This window comes from Atractosteus spatula, chromosome 11 (genome assembly GCF_055471065.1).
Source record: "Atractosteus spatula isolate fAtrSpa1 chromosome 11, fAtrSpa1.hap1, whole genome shotgun sequence".
Lineage (NCBI taxonomy): Eukaryota > Metazoa > Chordata > Actinopteri > Semionotiformes > Lepisosteidae > Atractosteus > Atractosteus spatula.
Genome location: NC_142716.1, coordinates 47,791,551 through 47,816,963, shown reverse-complemented (window position 1 = coordinate 47,816,963; position 25,413 = coordinate 47,791,551). Strand labels below are relative to the sequence as shown.

Genomic DNA, 25,413 nt, shown 5'->3' with positions numbered 1-25,413 from the left:
CTTCATTCAGATGCAAAGCAAGCAATTTGTTATGAAAACAAATATAAAAAATTGGTGCGGGTCGTAATTTAGATGTTTTTAATCGTGAAAATGGGCCTAAAGACAGAAGGGAAAAGAAACTCCCTTCTGGAAAAATGAAGGCAAAATAAATAAATTGTTCCTCATTAATATAAGAAAGATTCTTGGGAAAGGCTGGTAAGAAAATATCTTAAAACCATTTTGCTGAGCGATTGAGATGGGATTAGCTGTCTTCTGAGACTCTACTTAGGAGACCCCACAACTGATGAATGAAAAAAAGTCAATAGCATGAATCATATTTCAAACATCCCCCCGCTGGGAGTGTAGACTCACAGACAGGAGCAGTCAGGGGACCTGAGGAACATTATTAATTAAAGCAACATCAAGAGCAACGAAAAGCCTACTGTACACAGACTCACAGAACAGGGGCTTGAGCAGCAGACTTGGCAAGCAGGATGCTGGAGCCCATGAATAGATTAGGGGCAGGTGGAGGCCTTCTTTCATTCACAGAATCTGGCAACAACATGAGTTTTCTTCCTGGGCTGAGCCAGTGCTACCTAGTCATAGAGAGATCTACACATCCATTTGCTTCCATTTGACTCTGCTCTATGGCCACCTCTCAGAGCTCCAACAAAGGGCTCAGACTGTAACAGTCCATCTCCAACACAGAAGACAAACTGTAACAGTCTATCTCCATCACAGAAAGACTGTAATAGTCCATCTCCAGCACAGAACACAGTCTGTGACAGTCCATCTCCAGCACAGAACACAGACTGTAATAGTCCATCTCCAGCACAGAACACAGACTGTAACAGTCCATCCCCAGCACAGAGCACAGACTGTAATAGTCCAGCTCCATCACAGAGCACAGACTGTGACAGTCCATCTCCAGCACATACACAGACTGTGACAGTCCATCTCTAGCACAGAGCACAGACTGTAACAGTCCAGCCCCAGCACAGAGCACAGACTGTAATAGTCCTTCTCCAGCACAGAACACAGTCTGCTTAGAACATCTGGGTTTAAACCACCAACTCCAAGCATGCTTCTCACATGGTGCATAAAGTAGCAAACGATTATGGCGCCTGCTTGTTTTTTGACTCAAAAGGTTGAGTCCTATTACCCAGAAGACCTGTCAGACCCAGGGTATTCCCCATGAGAGAAGGTGGATTTCTCTCTGAGTGTTGCTGGGGGCTGAGCTAACCACAGCTGCAACTCTTTTGACTTACTGAGAGTTTGTTGTGAGAAAAGGCATCATTGCAGTGACGTTGTTGACGAGCTCGCACCCAAAAAAGTAAAAGGGACCTAATTAGTAAATTACAAGAAGTTCTGGAAACACGTGTGCGTGTGTTCAGGATGTATCCTGCCTTGCGCCCAATGCTTCTTCAGATAGGCTTCAGGTCATGGTGACCCTGAATTGGATAAAGCAATTATTGAAAATAATGCGATGATGTGAAAAAAGGTCTAATGCAAATGACTGCATTGCAAGTTGAGCCTTGAAAGTCTGATTAAGTCTGATTCACTTGTGCAGCGGTTCGGTTCTTGCCATGAGCTGGAATGAAAAGGCCTGGGGTGTTAGAACTGAAAGGCCTAGTTCCTTAGGAAACAGATACAGAAACACAACGCCCAGACCGCATTCTCACGGAAACAGAAAAAAAGATAAAAGAAGGACATAAATAATGTAGCAGTGCACATTGATTTATCTAAGCGAAACAGGCTTGGAAGAATTAGGGTTAGGGACATTTCTGGACACATTAAAAAAACTGTAAAAAGCACAAACAAAGCTGTGGTTTGCAATCGCTACGAACTATCAGCTCCAGAAGACGCATCCTTTAGAGACCACCCTTCGGGCTGGGAAGATCACCTTTTCTCCCGGTGACTGGAATCGCTGACTGAAAGATCACTGAGGTCCACTGACAGAATCAGGTTGCATCAGGGACGTCAGTGATCAAAGCCACGCAAGCCAGAGACGTTCCATACAGTTGCAGTATTTCAGGCAGCTGTCTGTTCTCTTCACCTTTAGCCTCTGAATTGCTGGGCCATCTTTGCTGAAGCGGATACAGACCGTACGAGACGAGCAATGCTTCTTTTTCACAAGTCTGTAACTCTCTGCTGCTCCAAAGCTGGTTTTACACGCTAATCCTGTGGTAAATCTACAATCAATCTACTTTAATTAAAACTGGCCCTTATTTTCATCATGCAACCTTTAGCATAACCGTGCCTCCCTCTTCGAACACGAGTTTTGCACGCCGCCAGCCGCGGCTCATCAACAGACTGTGAATAAGCGTTACATCTGCTCGTGCTAGATAAGGCAGCAGGACTTGGAACTCTGGGACATCTGTGCCAGCTCGGGGTTTTTTTTTATCACAATTGTTTTTGCCCTTGTCAAGCACTTTAATTAATAAAGCAAAATATGTGAAAACTACTTTAGGATTGTGGCACATATAAAAGAGCAACTTATGTAAATGTGCCATTTTCGCAAACAAAGTGTTATCATAATCTTATTAATTAACTTCAGCTACTTATTTTTTTCAGATAGTTAATAACACTCGTTCCCCATAACTGCTCAGTATCTAAGGTGCATCCTCGGTCTTTCTGCCCTTTGCTGTCCAGGTGTTCGTTTTCCAAACAAATGAAAGTCGCTGCTAATCTTCCATTTCATTAATTCTGGGGATGAGCACAGGTCTCAAATCAGGGATCAGGGACAGAGAAGGCCAGGGAAGGGGAGAGTGACTTTAGCGATTTTAACGACAAGCACACAATCCGTTCTGCCTTTGCGAGGAAAGAAAGAATACATTAAACACATAAAAAAAAACTTTATACTTTATTGCACTGACTGGAAGCACAAAAAAAGTAAATAAAAGACTCTCTTTAGATTTTCAATTTTTTTTTCTTTACAAACCCAGACCCTTTAAAAATCCATTCTGTTCCACTCTGAGCCATTTGCAATGTCTCCTTTTTCAAAATAACCTTTGTTCTCCCTCAAGTCTGGTACTGGAATATCTCACTGCCGTCACATTACAAATACCAGTTGTCCCCAGGTAAACAGTCCTTCACAGATCCCACAGGAGGAGAGAATGGGGTGGGCCGACTGTCAGTGAATTTTGTATGCTTTGGGTTAGATGATGCAGGCAGGATTCCTGAACAGTCCTAAATTCTTGACCACAAACCACAGCCCATTTTGCTTCTGGGGCAGAGATATTTTTGACTGAAGCAGTGGCAATTCATCGTGAAGACTCGTGTCGTGACTCTGTAATCAGACTGTTCCTCCAGCCAAGCCTCTGGACAGCCATGTCAAGTGGGTTTCTGTAGACAGCTAACAGAAAAAGCCTAATCTGAAAATAAGCATAGATCGTGGGAGAAAATGATCACTTGAGGTTAAAAATGAATGCAACATTCCTAACGGAAATGCTCAGAAAAAAAAGTACAGATGGAAAAAAAGGCCACGAGTCTGAAATCATCATCAGATTGTTTGATCCCAGTCCATCTGAATCCGAAGCTTCGACACGACATCTTAGTGCGTCTACCAGTCTACAGGAAGGGCTCCTTTCCAGACAGCTCTGCCTCTGAAAATGCTCTTTCCTGAGTGAAGAACAGGCTGGACTTTCCTTTCTCCAAACAATTAGAAGGATTTGAAACCCCGGGTGCAACGTTTTGGGAAAAGCTGCCTTTAATCCAAGGCGAAAAGGTACAGTTTCCTCCAAAGTGTCTGCAGGTGACGCAGCTTTAAGGTCCTGGATTAGTCTGGCAGCTCCACCAAACTCCGTCCAGAGAGATATCCCATTTTTTGGCAGAGAGTGTTTACAGAAGGGTCAGCGTGGTGCAGGACTATCAGAATCTCCCTTAGTCTGAACTGAAATGGTGCCGTATACCCATTCATACTGCTGCGCCCTTTTAGAAATAAAAATGAAACTGCGCCAGCTCCACTGATTAGCGCAGGGCCACCCACCCTGTGTCCCTCCAGGTGGGGACGGGACGTTTCAGCTGTGCTGGGGGAGGGGGAGGGGTGAAGGAGGGCATCATAAGCAGTCCCTGCAGAGCGCCACCTGTCCCTTGCGGAAGTCCCTGCAGGGGCAGAGGCGGCGGTATTTGCTGTTGAGCCCCGCGCAGCTGAACAGCAGCGGCTCCTTCTGCAGGCCGCATTCCCGTCGGCTCACGGAGAACGCCGGGAAGATGTGGTTCATCTCCGACTCGACTCCCTCGCACTGCACCTCCAGCCTGGGAGGGGAAGAAAGAGGGGAGAGCGGCCGTTATCTCTCAGAGCTGTCGCAGTGCACAACACGGGAAAGGCTATTCTAATGCACACTCAAGCATATTCTTATTCTCTTCTTAGTGATGGGTCCTATAAAACACGTCATGGGTCTTCTTCCAATTTTCTCTGTTGACTGTTGACAATACAACTTGAGAGTAAGATCTTAACTCCTTTGCTGTGCAGGTTCCCTGGGACCACAGTACCTACTCCTAGTTATTCCAACCTTAGGTAAGCACTGTCACTTAATGGAACTGATATTTGATATTCGGCTTGACTTCGAGCATTTAATTTTTTCAAGGTCTTTTAAACCTCACTTGGTTTTGACCCTCGCTTGGCTCAAAAGCTGAGCGACTGTACTGCTTTTTCAGGCGTGAGAGATTAAACCTGAGAGATTAAACCTGTCTGATCAAATAATTAGGCCAATGAAGTAATGGAGAGCCCGAGCGCCGGGGTGACAGCTGACAGCCTGCGGTGGGAGGGGAATCTCTCACCGGCTCAGCGCCTCCTTGTTGTTGATGAACCCGAAGAAGGCTGGCTCGCAGATCAGGCCGCGGCGCTGACACTTGTCCGTGCAGGACTGCCCCTCCTCCGACACGAGCAGCCGCAGGGCACTCAGGGGCGGCCAGGAGGGCGGCGCTGTGACGTTGGGGTCCCAGGCCAGCCCTGCCGCGTCAGGCAGGAGGAGGAAGGGACTGCGTCTGACCCCCGGCAAGGACTTCGAGAAATTTGATGGAGTAAATGGAACCGTGGGAGCACAGAAATCCTAGGTGAAACAAGCACACAGAAACATGACATTTTCAGGTACTGTATATAATACCACAATAATAATTCTAACATGATAGCTCACGAAAATACAACAGGATAAAACTGTACTTACCTAATACCCTATATACCCTCATGTGTTTTTAAACACAGATTCTAAGACGTTTGTATAACACTACAAACAAAAAATATTTTTCCTGTATGATGTTGTTTTCTCAATCCCGGTGCACTATCCAGCCATGAGTTTTTTGGGTGTTTATACAAAGTGCCATAGAGGGTTAAACACATGGGAAGACTGGTGATTAAACTGAGCCCCAAAGGGGCCTTTAATACTGCAGCATAATAACACATTCTGACATCTCCGCTGCGGCCCGCAGCCCTGTTTATTAAACAGTCTTAAGCGGAAATCGTTTTTTTCCGCCACACTCCGATAACGTGCCTCAAATCACATCTACCAAGCCATTCACGGGCGAGGCGGGGAGGTGAGATAAGACTCCATTTATAAACTGAACTCTGGTAATCTTTTAAGCAGTGCGAGAGAAATGGAGATCGGAGCAATCTTAAGCAACTGCTCCCAGGCCAGGGCTTTGACATTGGAAGGCTGGGCACGTCTGTCACGCAGACCGCTTTTGGCTCTCTGTGCAATACCAGTTTCTCTATCAGAAGGACCGCCAATCACAACAGGATATTAAAAGCATCAGTGAGTCTTGGGGGGGATTGCGGCTGTGAGCGTTTTTTTTATATAAATGTCCGCCAATATATTTTTTCTTCCTAAATCCTACAGTACCTTCTCCCATATTTTGGAACCACCTACTACATGGTCTCAATCTAACCATCTCATTGCTGGAACCCACGTATTCACAAAGTAGACATAAAGGTGAACATAAGGTGCACACCTGCGCAGAGGTATGCAGGACCCATCAGGATCCAACTACACACACTCTCGTAGCAGACCCCTGGAAAATGACCTGGTTTGACAACAGCCTCCAGTGAATGGGATCCAGAGCTGCTCTATAGCAGCAATCAGGAAGCAAAGCTGCAGCCCATAAGGGGTTTTAAGGAGGCATAAGGGGCTTTTAGGGGCAGAGCGGTGGCACTGTGGCTAAGGATTTGTGCCTGTGGCTGGAAGGTTGCCTGTTCAAATCCCACAGCTGGCAGTGGAATCTTACTCCACTGGGCCCCTGAACAAGGCCCTTAACCCCAGCTGCTCCAGGGCCGCTGTCTAAATGGCTGACCCTGTGCTCTGACCCCAGGCTTCTCTCCCCATCTGTGTCTCATGGAGAGCAAGCTGGAGTATGTGAAAAAAGACAAATTCCTAATGCAAGAAATTGTATATGGCCAATAAAGTGATCTTATCTTATAAGCCTACACATGTGTGTGAGCATGCATTTCGAGTATGAGCAAATATGTCCCTGCAAAGATCGCTAACAGATAACTCATCGCTAACAGAAAATGGGGGGATCCCCCCATGATGTGAATAATGTTTTTGTAATCCAAATGGCATATTCCTTTCAATGTAAAAGTGCCAAAGATGTTTTGCGCTGCACTTTCACAGCATGTGGGAGCTCATCTGTGTAGAGCCTGGAACAGTGAAAGCAATGGAGTGAATGTCCACGCAGCTCTCCTCCGACACTGGCTTCCCCACCTGGTGCTGGATGTAGGCATGCACGCGCTCCAGCATGCCCTCACAGGTGTACTCGAAGGGCAGGTAGGGCTTCACCTGGGGGAAGAACCGCACAGCGCTGAGTGAGGAGGACCGCCGAGCCAGGAAGCGCAGAAGAGGAGCACCAGGCTGCTTTGCATTTTTTTGCAGCTGAACCGAAACTGCAAACTGTATAAATTTGCTTCTAAAAATGGGACTTTACAAGCAGCTCATGGCTCTCCTGTCTGGCTTTTCCCAGCTACAATTCAGGCCTGAACTCACGAACCAAACCATTCAATTTCACACCTAGTCACAAAGCACAAACCAAGCAAATGAAAAAATTAAAAAATGGCTGCAGGGGTCAGGGGTTCCCAGGTCCTGTGGGCTCCTGGGGACCCCCACACCTGCTGGTTTTTATCCCAGCTGAGCACTTCATTAAATAATTGAACCCTTAGGTTGAGTTCGAACTCTTTAAATGGACATGTAGGAGCTGCGTTTTAACTATGATATGTTTTTTAAGTAATTTGAGATCTCCAAGCTTTCAGTGAAATAACAGAAATTTGGAAAAGGTTCCAAACAAGAGATTTGTTGGTGCAGCCAAGAGCTCAGCTGCAGGTGTGGGGTGCCCCAGGACTAGTCCATCTAACTAACCCAGTTTCCAATAATATTGATGAAACAAAATGGTTCAGCATAACCCTTATCAATAAAGAATGACTCAGCTCTCAAGTGGGTTCTGGAGAGAGTTAGGGGTGACATCATTCTTTACCGAAAGCATGTGTATAAACAACAGCTACAGTATTTCATTCATACTTAGTTCTGGATGTTCTGTTCCTCTTTATTGTTATGCCCTGATTGCAGTTCCGCCGCCTTAATCACAACATGGCAAATTTGTTAATTGAAAAATATGGTTGGTTTAATCTTTTGCTGCTTTGCAGACAATTAAATCTGCAACTAAGTGCATTGTATACTGTGGGTCTGAAAGTGCTGAAAATTATTTCCAGAAACATCTGCATTCTCAGCATGGCATGTGGTCTCCTTCCCATTTACAGAAAGAATCCCATTTCCAATTTCAAGGTTTATTTTCACATTTGTTCTTCTCTTTAAATCAGTCCAGGATCAATGCTATGCAAAATTTATTACAAACAGCATTGATCCTACAGCTTCCTACAGCTTTTAGAGGGATTTTAGAAGAAAAACATATTTGCAAATGTAAGCATCCTTTTTATTTCCTGTTTTCTATGATGAGATTTTTTTAAATATATGCATATGCAGACCTGCATATCCTATGGAATTTAAATGTTTACATTTCTTAGTGCCTGTCTGCTTCATAAAGACCAAATAAAGTATTTTTAAAGTAGACCACTTCAAAATAATTTGGGCATACAATCAACATATGTATTATTATATGCAACTTACAGTATATAGTGTAATTTCATACAGCAGGACATGAATGCAGTCCCTCAAAGGATTGAAGCTCTAAAGTATATCGAAATGTTTTTTATCGGTACTCCAACAAAATGCAAGCGCAAAATCCAAAATTCACTAAAATACATAACTCTTTCCCTTACCTTGAAAAAAATACATTCTAAAAATGTACATTCTAGGTGTGCCACAGCTTGAAAAAAAATCACTTTTGAAGAAAGACAATTAATTGCAACTGTGTTTTTTTATCTTGTTTTTGTTCTGGATATTTCTTTTGAGTCTGTGTACTAAGTAGGACATTTAAAAAAATCTGAAGGCTCAGACAGGATGTCCAAGGGGTTCTCTTTATTTCAAGACCCTAACCAGGCCTGTACTGTGGATATTTTTCTAAAATAATTCGAGGTATTAAAGGGTACATCCATTCCAGGAGGTCTTTGACATTAACTTCCATCTGGGGGCGTGAGTGCAGAATTCAGAGCGGACTGCCCTTCCCTCTCAAGGTTCAGTGGAATAATCCTATCTGGCTGTGCCAAAACTCTCGCTCAGAACAGAAACCACACTTGTCTTTCTAATTTCACCACAACCAGTTTGCAGCATCAGAACATCTCAAAACAGCCACCAGAAAACCAGCTGGGACAACTGCGGCAACTCAGCTGCTGATCTGGCTGCAGCGGGTCTGTAGCTGGACAGAACCGTCAACAGAGGACAAGAACATTGAAAAGGAGTAGAACCAGGAATGAGGGATTCTGAAGTTCAGTACGAGAGCAAGATGAGGCAGCTCGACCCAGGGGACTGAGTTGGGTACGAGTTGTGTGAGACCAAAACCCAAGAACTGACTCTGTTTTCAGTGGAGCAGAGCAGCAAAAGCACAGGGCTTGAGCACAAGCACAAGAACATACAGTAATAAAGGTTTCAAAAGAAAGGAGGCCTTTTGGGACCATCTGACTTGTACAGCTGCTGGCAGCCAAATGATCCAAGGGTCTCATCCAGCCATTTCTTGAGAGAACTGAGCGTGGTCTGGCACTGTGAACGTGGAGCACTGAATCAAATGGGCAGCAGCACAGAGAGCAGATTCGGATTCGGAGCGAGATACACTAGATACATGTAATTAATTATTCCCACAATTTTAGGAATTCCATAAAGGAAAAAAAGAACACACAAGTTGGAGGGCTGTCGAAGGGCTCTGGCCATTCCCTGTTTCAGGAAATTCTCGACAGCAACCTCGCTCCCCGCTTGTTTCTGCTGGCCTCACCTCTGGCTCTCCAGTTCTGTTTCAGAAGCAACGCGGGGAGCTCTCTCTGACCGCCAGCAGAAATCAAAGGCACCAGATCGATGTCCATTAGCAACACCTGGCAGGTGGCAGAGGAGCAGCACTGCTGCCCCAGATCAATCGATCATTAATGTTCATTCCAGAATGAACAGATTGAAGCCAGGTTAATTAAAACATTCCTTCTTCCCTTAACCGCAGTAATGGTGTTCACATCCAGCAATTAGTGCACATCTGAATGAGTGCGGTTACTTTCCCCTAATTGGAGTGCTGCCTAATTACTAAGTTGCTGCTGTAAAATGAAAAAACAGGGAACAGTCAAGGCAAATTTCACTGCTTTGACATAAGTCTGTGACTCCGACAGCAAGATCCAGTAGATGGTCATGCTGAACGAGAAGCACGTTCTCTTAACCCTTCCTTGGCTCTTGAGTCACTGTTCATTGGCAGACTCACAGCGTTTAAACTAATCGCACTGAAAAGCCTGTACGAAAAGCTCCCTATTCAGCATTCGCAGTGTTAGAACAGAGGCAGTGTGCACAGCTAGACATAGGACTGGTGGCCGGCTGTCACCTTTGTCCTCATGATCTCCCGGATGGCCGAGTCAAACTCCTGGGAGTTGTTGAAATCCACTGTGATGACGTGGGGCTTCCCGATGTACTGTTCCGCATAGGGATGCTGGGAGGAGACCTGAGTGGAGATAAAATGGAGGGGTTACCAATGTGATATCACTGCGTTCTCTTTCAGACAGGACTCAGGCGCCCTTTCTGCAACTGTACCCTCAAGGCTGTTGTAAAGATACTAGGGCAGCAGTGGTCAACACTGGCATCTGGATTCCATTCATTCCATTCCATTCTTTTTGCCAGCCAACCCTTAATTATCAAGGTGCATAGCAGCACCTGGGTTAATTAAGCAATTAAGGATCTGTTCATTAAGATAAGATCACTGTATCAGCCATATACAATTTCTTGCATTAGGAATTTGTCTTTTCGCATACCCCAGCTTACTCTCCATGAGACACACAGACAGGGAGAGAAGCTTGGGGTCAGAGCACAGGGTCAGCCATTTATACAACACCCTTAGAGCAGTTGGGGTTAAGGGGCCTCAGGGGCCCAATGGACTAGGATTGCTCTGCCAGCTGCGGGATTTGAACCAGCAACCTTCCAGCCAGAGGCACAGATCCTTAGCCACAGTGCCACCACACCAGCCAGGAGTTTACCTACTGGAAGGTTCAAAGTCCTGTAACAGCCCTGGATTCAGGTTTCAAAGTTAACTACAAACCCGGCTGGCACATGCCCATCCAGTCCAACACTCAGTACCCTGGCCTCTGCTGTTTTTTTTAATCCGAGCTGGACTCTTGTTTGCTTTATTGAGCCCTTAATTGAAACAATAATTTGGTTGATTAGAGCCTTGTAGTTCTCTGTTCCTAAATAAATCACATTTCCAATCATTATACAGTAACTAAATACAGTATAAATTACCTCATAGTTTCAGAGTTGAAAGCCATCAAAAATGACAAATTAGTAAATTATGAGTTAAATCTGGGGTTTGTGAAATATTCAAAAATAACTCGGTTGGCTCAAACGCCAGCAGACAATGGGGTCACCAAGCCCAGGACTGGGAAGCTCTGTGCAAGGGACTTGATTCAGTGCAACAGCTGAATCAAAATGCTAGGAGAGCATTTCACACCTCTGCTACCACTCACTGAGGCAGATGGCTTCTATGTATTGTTGAGCGCCTGAGAGCACTCATTCAGCCTGTGCATGGTGGAAAATATAGGCACTGCACGATTCCAAATCCCACGTAGAACTAAAATTAACCACCCATGGCGACCAATACGAAACATTTGGATTTCACAGTGATTTTTGTACCTGTTGCTGAGAAAAAGATGAACTAGCCTCTTCCTTACCCTTCTTTACCCTGCTGCCAGACTGACTACACTCCAGCGATCTGCAGAACGGCACAGAACGTTTTTTCTAACTGTAAGTTATTTCCCCCCCCCCCTGAAGATTGACATAACGCTCCAGTGCCGTGACATGCATATGCACCATGCAACACTGCTGCTTTCAAGCAGTGAGACACACGATAAAAGAGTGCACATGTACCTCTCTGGACGTGGGCTTGCCTCTGAAGAACTCATGGTTGAGGGAGCTATGGGGTGGGCGGAACCTGGGCTGCAGGAAGATGCACCCATTGGCTATGGCCTCTAAAGGGGCGGGACCTTCGTAAGGGAACCCAAATCCAATGAAGAGCTAGAGGCAGGGGAAAAGAAATGGCTGTCACATGGCTGCTTTTCAATCAGCAGACTGGGCTTGCACTGAAAGGCAAGGCTAGGAGAACCTGCCCCTGCCCTCCGCAATCGATATTTAAACACACAGATAAACAAACCAGAGAGCCTTTAGTTAAGCGGTCTGGAAATGGAAGTGAAAAGATGGCTCTGCCTCCTGCTGTGCTACCTTAGCTTTGCGCAAGAGCTGCTGGAGCTCCTGCTGAGGCAGCAGCCCATGGTTCTTGACGAAGGCGGGCACCTCCGGGGGGCGCTGTGCCTCATAGTACACAGTGCCGTGGATCTCCATGTAGCGGTGCAGGATCTGCAGGAACTTTTCCTTCCCCTGGGGCACAAGAATACAGACTTTACAGCAGCTCAGACTCGATCCAGTTTGCGTTTCTGGAGACAGTAATGTACAGTACCAGTACTGATCTCTTTGGCTAGCTTGATTGTTGAAGCCATTCCACTTGGTCAGAATCAGCCGCTGGGGTGCACCCTGGACTGAGACAGGGCACACGCACGGGCACATACACACTCACAACAGGGCCAATCTTCCCAGCAGCCAATTAACTTACAGTACCATTACGTCTTTGGACTGTGGGAGGAAACCCACGCAAACACACGGGGAACATACAAACTCCACGCAGATAGCAGCCCATGTCCGTCATTGAACCCAGGGCCCCAGCTCCAGGGTAGCCGTGGTAGCTCAGATGGCAAGGGCGTCTACCCCCTGACTGCAAGGTCCCGGGTTCAATCCCATGTAGGGGGCTTGCTCTAATTCCTTCCAGACAGCTCCCTGGTCCACTCAGCCTGCTTTCCAAATGAGTACCAGGGGTAATAGGCTGGCCGGAGTGTGATGCTGACCACATCACCTCCACCTCCAGTGTCAGATGGTCAAGAAAAAAGGTGGCCCTTGCACCCCATTCCTCCATGGGCCTCTGATGACTTAAAAAGGGACTGACCCCCCCCCCCAGCTCTAAAAGGTAATAACCCCTTTACTCCCATGCTGCCCAGAATCCCATTTATTGAATAGAACTGTTTTGTGTTTAGATTCCTCAGAACAGAGGGACCCTGAGTCTCTTTCCATGTACATGGTAAGGTATGAGTGAGCGCGGGGTTGGTCATGTGGCCAGGAATTCTTAAACGGGATAAAAGGGAAAAAGACGGGTCTGTTCTAGAAAGACCTTTGTGATTAGGTATAACAGTCTCTAGTTGGGATTTTCACTGTGTTGTGGCTGGGGATGGCTTCACTCTAACTATTGACTTCCTCTTAGCTGTTAAGGAGCTTATTCTCGCTCCATTGTGTGGCCTGTGGATGTAATTGGGGGCTGCAGGATCGATAGATTCTGCTGTGAGGATTTGCAGAGCCAATTAGGAGATTATCTTCTCCACTAAGTGCGCAAGACAGAGGGAATTAAAGGAAAAGAAAGGTTTACTGACAGAGCCCGGGCAAGTGTAAACTTCACCTCCAGGAGTAGAACAGCTTGGCTCCAGATCAGAGGTTTAAATTGAAAGTCTAATATGCAGACCTCCCTTCTCATTTCCACCAATAAATTAAACGTGCATCAGCCTCTTTCAGCAGTCTATAAACACATGAGCGGAAATCAGGTCTAAGTTATTAAAGGCTCAGACTTCGATGCTGAGTGCAAGCATGTGTTTTTTGAGTCTGAAAAGAGCAGGCGATTAGGACCTTAGGGTTATGTTTTTAATTTCCTCCTTTACCCACTGATACATTACACAGTAGCTTTTTAAGCTATGCTCCTCAATAAAACTATAAACACATCACTTTCCTAAACAATTCTATGGGACACCTGCGCCTAACGCACCTAAGAGCTCGGAGTGATTTCCTCTGACTCTGTTGGCATCGGGGGATGTTTGACGTGTGCTGCCCTCTTTGCTCTTAGTTTCAAGGGCCATGTGAGCACTCGGGATCCTTGAAGACCGTCTGCTCGGGCTTCTTACAGTCAGTCAAGTGATGTGTTAAATGCTGGCACAGTCTTTTCTGTCAGTCACCAGCGTGTACGTGAGACTGCTCAGGAAATGAAGCGAAACAGCAGTAAATGCCAGAACTGGGGGAAACAAGAGCAGGTGCCCCACAGTGCGAATGAAATCTGTTGCATCAATTATAATTGAATTCACCAGTGCTCTGCCTTCTGCCTGTCACAGGTGCCAAATTGCCTTTTGTCTCATGATAGGTGTTAAACTGCTGAGGCAGATTTTTAAAGATGCACTTGTAGCTTCATTATGAATGCAAAAATCAGCTTTGGGAGATGAGAAATACTTCAATTACAGGTCTGAGGTTGACAATCAGGAAACTATCAAAAAAGCTATCCAAAGCTTTTCCTTTGCATAAAATAACATCAAATGGAAGCGTGTCCATTAACCTGAAATGCGAATTGTGAATTTCCGTCATGTTTTCAGAGTTTGTGATAAAGTTAAACATTCCTGTTTTTGCCTTGTTTTTTAAATGCTGGAACCAAATACCCATTTACTGTATACTTCAAAATGTGTTGTGCACTGAATTAAACTGTATAGCAAGTTTGAGAGTCCATTAGCTTGATAACACGAGCTTTATAGCATTGCATACTTCAGGAAATTGATCAATTGAACCTTTACAGAATTATGTTTAAAATAACATCACCAGCAGCAACAACACAAACTAATTGCTATGAGCAAACCCCAATGTCAGACTATACCTCAAGCAAGACATTACCAGTGCAGGTGGGGATTCAAAGGAGACTAAGAAATTTATGCTGAAAAGCTTCAGAGTCTGCTTACCTGAAGCTGAAGGCGATCCATCAGAGACAGAGGAACGGCAAAGGAAGAAGAAAAAGAGAATACGTGAAAACGATGATATGACTGTTTCTTTGACCCCTTAAGTTTGAAAAGCACAACACAAAACAGCAGACATCGGTGAACTATTGAAATGGTGAAGGATACCTGGCGGTAGGATATGACAGCACTGACAGAGCACATTTCTCTTTTCTGGGCGCCCCACACTGCTCTGAGAGCCAGGAAATCGGAAACCAGAATGCAATGAGTTAAAAAAAAACCAATGGAGTACAGATTTAACTCCAGGGAGGACAGAAAAACTGTGCACTTCATGACTGTAACGTCAGATATAAATGCTGACGACACTCTGGCAGTTAGAACAATGAACCGTCTCGCACCCGAAGACGGCCCCACGGCCGAAACGTTGTGTTTCCTTTCTTCTCGTTTCAGCACGGAATAAACCTATTACTTGTTCCTTTGCAGCCTATGCATGCTGACGCAGCTGCCTGCTTGAACTACAATGAACTGGAGAGCTGCTCAACGTTCTGCCCGTCCTGTCTGACATCAGCGGAACGGAGAGCGCGTGATGCCACGGCGGATTCCCATTAGCGCAGGTGTTTAAGAGCTCTCCCCGGTCCCTGCTTACCTTCCACATGCTGGGCTCTTTGCCATACACGACTGCCATGTTGTTGACCTTGTTCCTCTGAATGTCGGCTTTCTCCGTCTCGTTAAGCTCCTCTGATACGAATCCCATGAAGGAGTTGTCTGGGGTGTGGGCTGTCGGAACGGAGTCAGAAATAATGACAAAGCTGTCAGCTCGCTCAGGTCGGGAGAGAACCTGGTGCCGGCGATGAACAGCAGCAGCAAATGGAAGCGAATGCTCATTTTGATGAGAGATGCTGGTGGGCTTTAACTCCAACGTAAGAGAGGAAAACTGAAGACTAGACACCACCAACAATACCACGCTACTCCAACACCACTAAAAAGCTAAGCGTGCAGATTCTTGCCAAATTAAATATTTTTTTAACAGCTTAGAAGTTTGGCCTGTCCAGCCAGCCCCAGGGTGCTGGTATAAAGCTGCCATTTGTGTTCGGCATGATTGTTCTCCTCTCTCTGAGCCTCCAAGACAGGCATTCTCCGCAGGCTGAGGGCCTCTTAGTGCGAGTAGCGCCCCGCATGCTCTCACTTTCCACAAGCTCTGTCTCTCAGGGGCCCTGGTCACGGAGAGGAAAACCCCTGAGTTTCCCTTTCTGCGCTCATCACCATAAGGGCCCTGGCAGATCTCATATTGCAGCTCCGGGATTTGGGGGCTGGAAGGTCAACCCCCCTCTCTTCCAGCTCAAGGCCAGCTCGACATGCTGATGACCATTCGCAGTTTTTTTTCCTTTCCTTGTTTTTTTGTCCTCTCTGTTACTGTTAAAACAATAGACTTACTGCACAAACCAACACATTCCCAGCATGGACTCAGCTGATGCAGTGAAGGACAGACATGCATCTTCAAGGTGTGCCTGTCCTTACTGCTGGGGAAAAACACATTTCTCTGCAATCCTATTGTAGGCCACGAAAAACATTTTTAAATGCCATAACAGGACCAGTATCAATTATCCTGAATTATCTCTCTGATGCTGCTGTAAGTCCCACAGGGAGAAAACGAGGGAGAGAGTGATCCCTGCAGGGCTGCAGCAGAGATGTGCTCCACGACAGGCCTGGAGACAGCCCACTTTCCACTTGCTTCCTGCATAAGACATGTTAGCTGGCGGAAAATTAATTCTTGTTGGAGTGTCAGGTGGGGGAGGCTTATGCCAGCAAGGAGAGCTGATCCAAAGCGTACTCACGGAACATGGTCATGTACTGCTTGGAGTTGAGATTCCAGTAGCCCCAGTTGGTCCTGTACCCATGGAGGGTGGCGTATTCCTCATGGTTATAGGCTGGCTCCGTGCCAAAAGTGTCTATCACTCGAATGTGGCACCTGAGGCAGAACAAAGAGCACCGGTTTAACAGGCTAGCCGGTCAAGGTATCGCTGATATTAATGAAGATCGATCAGATAATGTGGGGACTTCAAACACTATTCCCACTTTAAAGGCAGGGAAGTAAACCACAAAGTGAATACAAAATTGGAGCAGAAAAGGGCAATTTACATGTTTAATTTTCCATAGGACTCCAAAGGGGAAATATGTACTGTAACTAACAATTAGGATGTGCAAACTTGATTTATTGCCTAAATAAGAGAGAGCTGGTATGAAATCATAACATCCAACTTGAAATGAACAAAACATTCTGATTCTTTGCCTACAGCCCACAAGCAGTGGCCTCTCCTACAGTGCTCTTCAACCACAGCGGTAATGAGACTATTACTAAGACTTAAGCACAAAAATAACCCCAGCAGACAGAAAGGCTGTCAATTCTGAGAAACTGCCAGAATGCCAATTTTTTTGTGCATTTAATGTTCCATTGTTCCTGTCGCAAAATCAATGTAACCCCAAAGAAAAAATTAATCATAAAAAAAATCTGCCAATAACACTGCCCTCCAACTCCAATGCCACAAAACATTTCACAACAAACGTGCTCACAATGGGAACAAAAGAGAACAGGTAAAGGGCCAGCTGAAAACTCAGTCCATACAGGTTGAGTAAGAGGAGGGCCGCAGAGCCAGTCTGCCCCTGTTTCTGGACTTCTGCTTGCCTGTCCCAGGGTGCCAAGGTGGGTGAAGTGGATCAGGAACACTCCCACTCCACGCGGGAAACACGCTATGTGCTTTCAATGCGTACCAGTGCAACAGAGAGATCCAGCAACGTACAGTAACTGGGCCTCGTAATTGTAGGTGGGCATTTCTCTGCAGGTATGGGGCTGGGCGAGGGTGGACAGTAGGGAGTAGTAGTGGACTGGCCATTCCAGTAGCCCCGGCGGTAAGGGATTTGCCCTGAGCAGCTTGAAGAAGAGGGGACTGCAGCAACAGATGGCTGACCCCGGATACATTAGCTCTGCGAGCAGACAAGCTCGGGATGGAGCCAGCGGAGCCAGTGGTCCCCTCCGTGTTTGAGGAAGAGAGCCCCTCTGAGACCATTAACTGCACATGGCAGCAAGACTGGCTGGCAAAAAGGGAGGCAGCAGCCCCCCCGGTGGGGAGGACCTGCACTTGCTGAGCCCTGTGCAGCTGCACGCCATCTCCCTCCCCCCGCTCTGAGCAGGGCCAGCTCCCGCATCATTAACTGAGCCTCCATCATTGCCAGGCAGCGCCGCTTTGCAGGACAGACCGTCTCGCCCGGCTCGAGGCGTCGACCACTTCCTGCCACTTGGAATGAATGCCGACAGCGAAGAGGCCTTCACGCACTTCTGCTGCTTAGCCTTCTTGTAAAAGCGCTTATCCAGACCCAAGCAGATCCCAGCAGGTCCCGAGAAAGAAACCGCCTGCAACACTGCAGCTTGCCAGATGGGAGTTACCTTCACAATTAGAAGGCAAGTCTCCCATTTCCAGCACAGTTCGCCTCCTGCCCTCCCTCTCCCAACGCCCTCCTCTCCTTTCTCGAAACTCAGTTAACAGGACCCCACTAGACACATTGAACTCTGGCGAAGGCCCCACCCAGCCTCGCCTCCTCTGGGTAAAAAATGAAGCAGGAAGCAAGCAAGCATCCTGCAGGTTTTTCATCTGGCAGACAGATTTGAGTGTTATCCTTGTGGGTGCAGCCAAGGATCTGGGTACAGAATATTATTGTATCCACCTTGATTCCATACTGTTCGTCTTGATTTGCATTCTGGGGGAGTATTGCATGGCCTCTTCGGACTGCTTAGTACAATCAATTTATTTATTATATTTAATGCATTAATGTGAATTTATTTAGCAGCATCTGTGTGCTAGGTACAAAAATGGTATACAGTAGTATAACCTATTGTTATAATAGATCCTAGTGAGATAAGATACTGTAGTGAGAGTTTAGATACTACAGAGTAAGCAATACAGCCAGCCAGACCAGCGGAGATCTCTGGAAAGGCAGGGAGTAGAAATCATAGATAAAAAGAGATGTTCTGCAAACTTGTTCTTCCCGAGAGGACAGAATGTGTCAACAGGACAGGAGTGTGACAACACTGTCCATGCAGCGGTCAAGCAAATTTGAGAGAAAAGAAGTAAAAAAAAAATAAATGTTATAAAAAATGTTTAAAAAAATGTTATAAATTGTTTAAATTTGCCCTCCAAAATAAAAAATTTTTACAAAAAATGACTAAATTAGATAAAATATCTGGGCATCTGGACTAATACAAAAAGGTATTTATTATATGATCAGGTGCATATTAACCCTTTAGCTTTGCTTTTACATTTTTGAAGGGAGTGTGGGACCACGAAAGCGGATTTCATGGTTTATGTTATAGTTTACGGATGTAGAACTGGAGCTTTGGAGTCTGTGCCTCTGCAGTCACCCATCCTGAGTTCTGTTGTGACTGTGAGAGTTATCTTGACTGCATCACATCAGGCTCCATAACTCAGCTCTGCGCTTGTTTATTCAGTAAAGACTCCCGTTGTCATGATGGCAAACATAATTCCCACAGAATTAGATCATCTTAACTTTAAGGCCTCTGCATCACGTAATTAATCAAAAGGTGCTCCCCCCTCAAAAGAATTGTGAAATCTAATAGCTTCTGTATTTGTGTTCCCTTTCATCAGGTGGAAAAGTTGTAGCTTCTAAAACCCTCTGTTTTTTCAGGAAACACAATGTGAAACTAGATCAGCCATAAAAAATTGAAAGCAATAATATAATGGTATTTAATGTCATTATCTCATCCCCCCACAGGGGAACTAGACTGTAAGTCAATGTGAGATGAATATCTTGTCATACTTTGCTGCATTTACGGTTGACAGATTGAATCAGTGGAGGATGTAGCTAGATCAACCACGAGATCTCTCCTGCACAAGAGCATGCAAGAAAGGAGCACTTATCTAACCTGACACAGTACAGAAGACTGAAAAGCATCCTGGAGTAAGCAAGAGGAATGGACATAAAATAGGGATGCGATGCGTTGCTTTAAGTGTTCCTATTTTTGGTATTTTATGATTTTCTGTAAATAGATACACCATCTCAGGGGTAAGTAAAACAGCTCTTAAATGCACAGCACTTGAAGCCACCAGTGGCGTATCTTATTAAGATCAGAGCAAAGCCAGGACAAGTTGAAATTGCTATTCAATTGGAGTCCTGTTTTCCTTGTAGGATCCCTATAGGCTATGCTCAAGTTCTCAGAGGACCAGTGCTCCTCAAAAGCCCTGCAGTTAAACAGACACATAAGGCATCAAACGTGCAGGGGGCAAGAATTAGATTGTGCAATATTCTTGGCAATAGCCAGGAGTCTCTTGGTGCCAGAGCAGTCGCTTTGCTGGTTACGGGAGAGAGATTCGGAAAGCCTGCGAGTAAGGAGATAACAGGCGACAGCCTTGTGCTTTCTTCCCCTCTCTCTCTCTGTGTCTGCGCTGTAAATTCAGCACGCACAAATCAATAAGTCGGGGCCTGTTATCAGCTTGTTTTGATTTAGAACCGCCTTCTATCGCTTTTCAGCATCTTTAAATGGCCCTGCGTGCTCTATGTGGAAATTAAAGTACTGGATATAAACCAATATAGCACTACTAATGAACCCTGCTGGAAGCACACATAAATACAAGTAATTGAACAACTTTGAAAGTTCAACATACACACACTTTTTATCACCAGGGCCAGCTTGCGGATGCGCTGGGCTCTCAGAGCTCTGCGTGGATAATGCAGTTTTGTAGCCCATCCTTTTAATGCAGTACGTTAATGAGCCCGAGAGGCTTTGCATAGTCTCTGTGTGAGGCATAGCTGTGTAGTAGAACAGCTATGAGAGAGACAGTCAAAGAGCTGCCCTTTCAAAATTAAATTATTGTGCCCTTAACGGCCAAACCAATCAATGCAATGGTAGGGAATCTAACAAAAGGATGGATCTTGGTATGCAGTAATTATTGGAGACAGAGAAGGCCATTAGCAGTTTATCATATAGGAGAAGAGGCATGCAAATGAAAAAAGCAAAATACAACAGGTGCATGAACTGACTGTGGCAGAACACAGCTCAGCAGAGCACAGCTGTGGGAGAGGAAGAGGGGGAATTACAGTACTGTATGTGTTTGCATTAATAAGAGTGCAGGCTGTGGAGTTTGAAAAGGGCAGAGCTCTCCAACCCCAATCTTGGAGAGTCCCCGAGCTATGTTTTAGAGGTCACCCTCAGATCATCGGTCTCTAAAGATTTGGAGCAAATTTCATTACAATGAATTAAGAGGGTGATTTGTTAAACGGACTAATTGAGAGGTCATGTAGTTACGAAATCGAAGAAGTCTTGAGTCCGAGAAGATCAGAACTTTAGAAGATTGGAGACCCTGAATCCACAAACTGCTCCTTCTATTCGAGTCTGTTGGGAAGCCTTTAATATCAAGCTTCTTCTTAATCTGGGAGAGAGACTCCAGCATGTGAAATAAGAATATGTTTAAGGTTCCAGCATCTGCTGAATACCTGTAGCTAATATCTAATACATACATTTTAGAAAATGAAAGTCAACTAAGATTTTGCTGTAGTAGTTCAGGTGGGTAGCTTCACGGCCGAAACGTTGTGTTTTCTTTCTTCTCTTTTCAGCATGGAATAAACCTATTACTTGTTCCTAAGATTTTGCTTGTCTAATATCTAAACTGATTGCATTGTAATACAAAACATAAATGTCCCATGATGAGTTTCCATGACCAGGCACTGAGTAGTGTGGCTCTACCCTGTGAAGACATACCTTTACACATTTGCAAGGAATGGCCCAAGGAGAGCAGGTTATTCACCTTGCATTGTTACAGTTTAAACAAAACTGTGGTCTGCTTTATGTGACCAGTCTGTTCTGGTCTTTTCAATACTTTGCTCTAATTTCACAATGTTGTATCACAGTGCATTTCTTGAGAGCATTATAGGGCATTTAAGTGCATAACATTTGCTCTTGTTTACACGTTTTACATCTCTTTTGTATTTTGTGGAATATTTATTTGTCAAATGAGTTACTTAAAGTTTTCTTTGTATGCTCAAAGGGAGAGTGAAGTGCTAATGAATAGCATGTCTTGCAAGGAGCGCGTTAAATTTCAGCTCTACATCCCATTGCATAATTCTCTGAGCATTCAATGGCTCTGAAGCACATAAACTGACCATAAAATTTTACTTGCGCACAAAATATAACAGATGAGTCCCGCTTGTTTGGCGTGGAACATAATTAGGTCTTAAAAATACATGCCATCAGTAATTTAAGGGGTCATGTTTACCAGCGTTAGTATTAAGCAAAACCGGCCTGCTCTTGTGCCGTGCGGCAACATAATCATTAATTTTTTCACTTCGGTGCCGTTCGGATGTTGGAATCACAATAGCAGTCTGCTGACAGGCGCGCTGCAGGTCAGGCAGAGAATGAAAGAAACAAAAGTCCGACTCGGGAGATGCAATTTGCCCCGTTTCATTCTGAGGGGAAAACAACCCTCTCACAAAGAGCAGTGCGACTCCTCCAGTTGGATTTTAAATCAAACGACACCGGATTCAGCTGTTCATTTCCCTGTCTAAAGAAGCACAACATTTTCTCTTCTCATAAAACGACAAAAATGAAGATCATCTGGTTGAAATAAATGTCTCTGTGGATTGGGCACAGTGTTGGTGTCTTGTTATGGCTTTAATTTTTGTAATTCCAGGAACACTGTGGGAAGGAAAGTAATATTCAGAATAAGCATAAACCCTGCCCTAAACTGAATTTGCCACATAACCAGTATTACTATTCCTACCTATTTGTATTTTGCTTCTACTTTCCGTATTTCACATTTACTATACAGTATACTGTATGGTATATCCCCATTAATTCACATATCAGACAAATGTATACTGTACTAACACCTTGATCAAATATTCAGTCTTCCTGATCAGTGTAAATTACAGCAAAGGCTGGTATTGCCTCTGAATCAGGGAGAGAGTCTATGCTCAATAGGCAAAGTATTAATTAACAAGACAGTTAGCAAATTTAATTATGGGTATCTGAAAAGAAGATGTCTACACATGAACTAAATGAAAAAGAATAATTACTTCCTTAATACATTTAAAGAAGTTCATGTAATATACAGGACAGCGGGCTTGTCTCAAGCATAAATGCTCTGTCTCAGAGCACACAGATCATACCCTCATTTGGTCACTGAATGCAGTCTGCTACTCTGAGCTTTGCCTTTGACTTATTTTTTTAAAGAGCTGCTCCTTGGAGGTCTCGTCAGTAACCCAACCACAGTTTTCATATGGGGCCAGAAGTGTTTTACTGCTGGAATTAGATGAGGACATGGAACTGCAGTGAAACAGAAGGCGGAGTGGCCTGGCAGAAGGTCAGCAATGTTCTCATAAACACTACGGGCAATAAACAGGTCTTTAATTCATGACATGTCACTCCCCTAACATTACACCTTAAATCAGACTGCAGCAGTCAAGGGCCAAAGGGCCTTCAGATTTTCATATCGGCTGCGCTCAGTGATATACCTAGAAAAATGACTAACCACTTTCTTCCTGGGCTCTAAAGCAGATAATCATTTAAGAAGACCCATAAAGTGTGTTGTGCAGTGGTCTTTGAGGATTGGAGTGGAGGAATGATAGTCACAGATGACCAGAGCTCATCAGAGTGAACATCTACTGACTTGTGCTTCTTCAGCGAGAGGCCCATGTGCTGCTTCATCTGCTGCATGCCATGGTAGTCGGTGTAGATGAGGTCGAAGGGCAAAGGTCCCGTGAGGGGGCAGCTTCCTCTACCGGGTGGTACTCCAAGAAATCTGCAGGAAAGAAAAAGTCGCCATATGTCCAATTAATTTACAGATAATTAACGCTCGATCTATTTTTGGCAGCAGTAGAATCATAATTTAAAATGAAAATTGGTTTGCTTCAAACTGTCAGACAGTAATTAATTCATAATTGCACTTGTTGAAGCAATCTCAATTTAAAAAAAAGTTCTGTGAAATGTAAATAGCCCCTCATCCCACCACACGCATCACACCAGGTGGAAGTGAAAGCATAGCCGAATCCGAAGTGCTGAGGACTTTAATTCCCCAATTTAATTTGATTTCCAATGCGCTGTTCAGATCTTTGTTTCCAGAACAGGCATAAATTGAAACAGCTGATGCAAACTGTGAATAGATGCTGCTATCTCTTACCGTGAATCTTCACTTCATTATTGTAAAACAACTACAATACCTTATTCAGTTATGCAGGCGCTGCAAAATCAACACAAGAAGAGAAGCTTCCCGATTCCTTTTTAATTAAAAAGACCATATTAATAACAAAAAGTGAAATTAAAACTTCCCTGTGAAAGCCCCACTCTTTCATTAGAGCTGCGCTCAGTGAGACAGGGAGATAAGAGCCATTCCTGAATGAGTTAGAGAAGTTCTGGAGATCACTTTCCTTTGCACATTATTGTAATTTATAATAGTACAATTGAGGAAGAGATGAAAGGTTTTGTCGGCTCTGTAACAGGTATTCAAAAGGATGTCAGGTGACGTGTGCCTTTAAAAACCACAATCTGGATTTTAGAGGCTTACTGTTAAATATGTCTTTAACACATTAAAGTTAAATTAATCTAAGGAAAGTTTAACTTCCCCTAGATTAATTTACCCCTTTTCCGAAGATATTAGGCTGTTGACGATCTAAAGAGACTGAGAAAGTCCTCCCTCCAGGACTAGAGAGGTAGAGTCCTGATGTCCATTAAGCATCATCAAGGCAGAAAGACAGTCCCCAGCCAGGTTTCACAGAGCCACTACTAGTTCCCCCACTGATTTGCCTCATCATTCACTTTCCTAATGGTTCTGCTAGTATACAGAAATGGCAAGACGTTAATCCATATTGACTGCTGGACAGTTTTGCAGGCTGCAAGGATACTGTCACAGACAACAATTTGATCTCTTTGCAGAATCAGGGACTATGCAATATTTTGTGTTCTAACGTAGTTATGGGTTTAATATCCATTAACAGATTATCACGGATTTTCTTCACTGATATTTTCACGTGAACCCAAATTACGTCTCGCAGACACGTTATGCCCAAAGAGATCTGCAAGCTTTGCTTTTTAGCTATATTTAATTTGGCTTGAGGACCTGCGCTAGAAAACATGAAATCGAATGACAAAGAGCTCCTTGTTGCAGCACCAGCATGCATAAGGCATATAATCATGAAAGCAATTCTTTGGCTTCCGTTCCTGCTTCTCCACCGTCAGCGTGTCCAATATTTCATTAAGAACCACGTCAAATATTACGTTTTCATGCAGAAAGCTGACCTAGCACTTACTGCAGTTCCAGAATGTGCCTGAGAAATACAGTGGTTGAGGTGCATCGATTTTCTTGTAATCTTTAAGGAAATGAAAGGATTTTCTTTCTGGTTTTGCCTTCTTTGATGAAGTTGGGTTTAACAACTCGCTTTTCTTTTTATTTTTGAGACAGGCAAGTACTGGGCCCCTGAGATTTTCTGGTTGAATCAATTTTCACATGAGAAGACTAAGATGCTCGGCTCTCTTCTTGTACTGATTTAGCGCTCGGCGTTTCCTTTTCTCTACAGGGTCCAACTGAACTTCTGGTCTGAACGCCCTTGGCGTGCCAAGGCGCTCTCTAACATCTTGCTCATGCAATAATAACAGGATGCCTTCATAGCGTGGCTCCAGAATCACTTCATCAAAATTACATTGCTTTTGCATGATTTGATTTTCTGTTGTCTACAAGATGAAGTTAATGTGCCCTGCATTCAGTTTACACAGATCAACTACACCATACCAGAGACAGAAAGAAAAAAGAAATTAAAACCTTACAGAGGAAATGTAGTCATAACAGTTACACTTCCTTTTGACAGGGTTGATTTGTTCTTTAGTGATTTTTTATTTTTAAAATTGTACCCATACATACAGTAAATGAAATACACCAACAGTAACAACAATACTTCTACTACGGAACAAGTAATAGGTTTATTCCCTGCTGAAAAGAGAAGAAAGGAGACAC

The 25,413-nt window shown here is 44.5% G+C and overlaps 1 protein-coding gene across 1 annotated transcript in view; it reads right to left on the bottom strand.

Moving 5' to 3' along the window:
- Positions 1-2,824: 2,824 nt before the first annotated feature.
- Positions 2,825-25,413, bottom strand: part of mgat5b (alpha-1,6-mannosylglycoprotein 6-beta-N-acetylglucosaminyltransferase B) — an 87,720-nt gene continuing 65,131 nt past the window's right edge. The window contains exons 9-18 of the mRNA XM_088927073.1: positions 23,077-23,208; positions 16,237-16,370; positions 15,048-15,178; positions 14,408-14,413; positions 11,817-11,972; positions 11,466-11,612; positions 9,934-10,050; positions 6,678-6,752; positions 4,762-5,033; positions 2,825-4,236 (exon numbers count right to left, since the gene is read on the bottom strand). Of these exons, the coding sequence (XP_088783199.1) occupies positions 4,038-4,236; positions 4,762-5,033; positions 6,678-6,752; positions 9,934-10,050; positions 11,466-11,612; positions 11,817-11,972; positions 14,408-14,413; positions 15,048-15,178; positions 16,237-16,370; positions 23,077-23,208 (1,369 nt within the window). The 3' untranslated portion in view covers positions 2,825-4,037. The remainder of the gene's footprint in view (positions 4,237-4,761; positions 5,034-6,677; positions 6,753-9,933; positions 10,051-11,465; positions 11,613-11,816; positions 11,973-14,407; positions 14,414-15,047; positions 15,179-16,236; positions 16,371-23,076; positions 23,209-25,413) is intronic.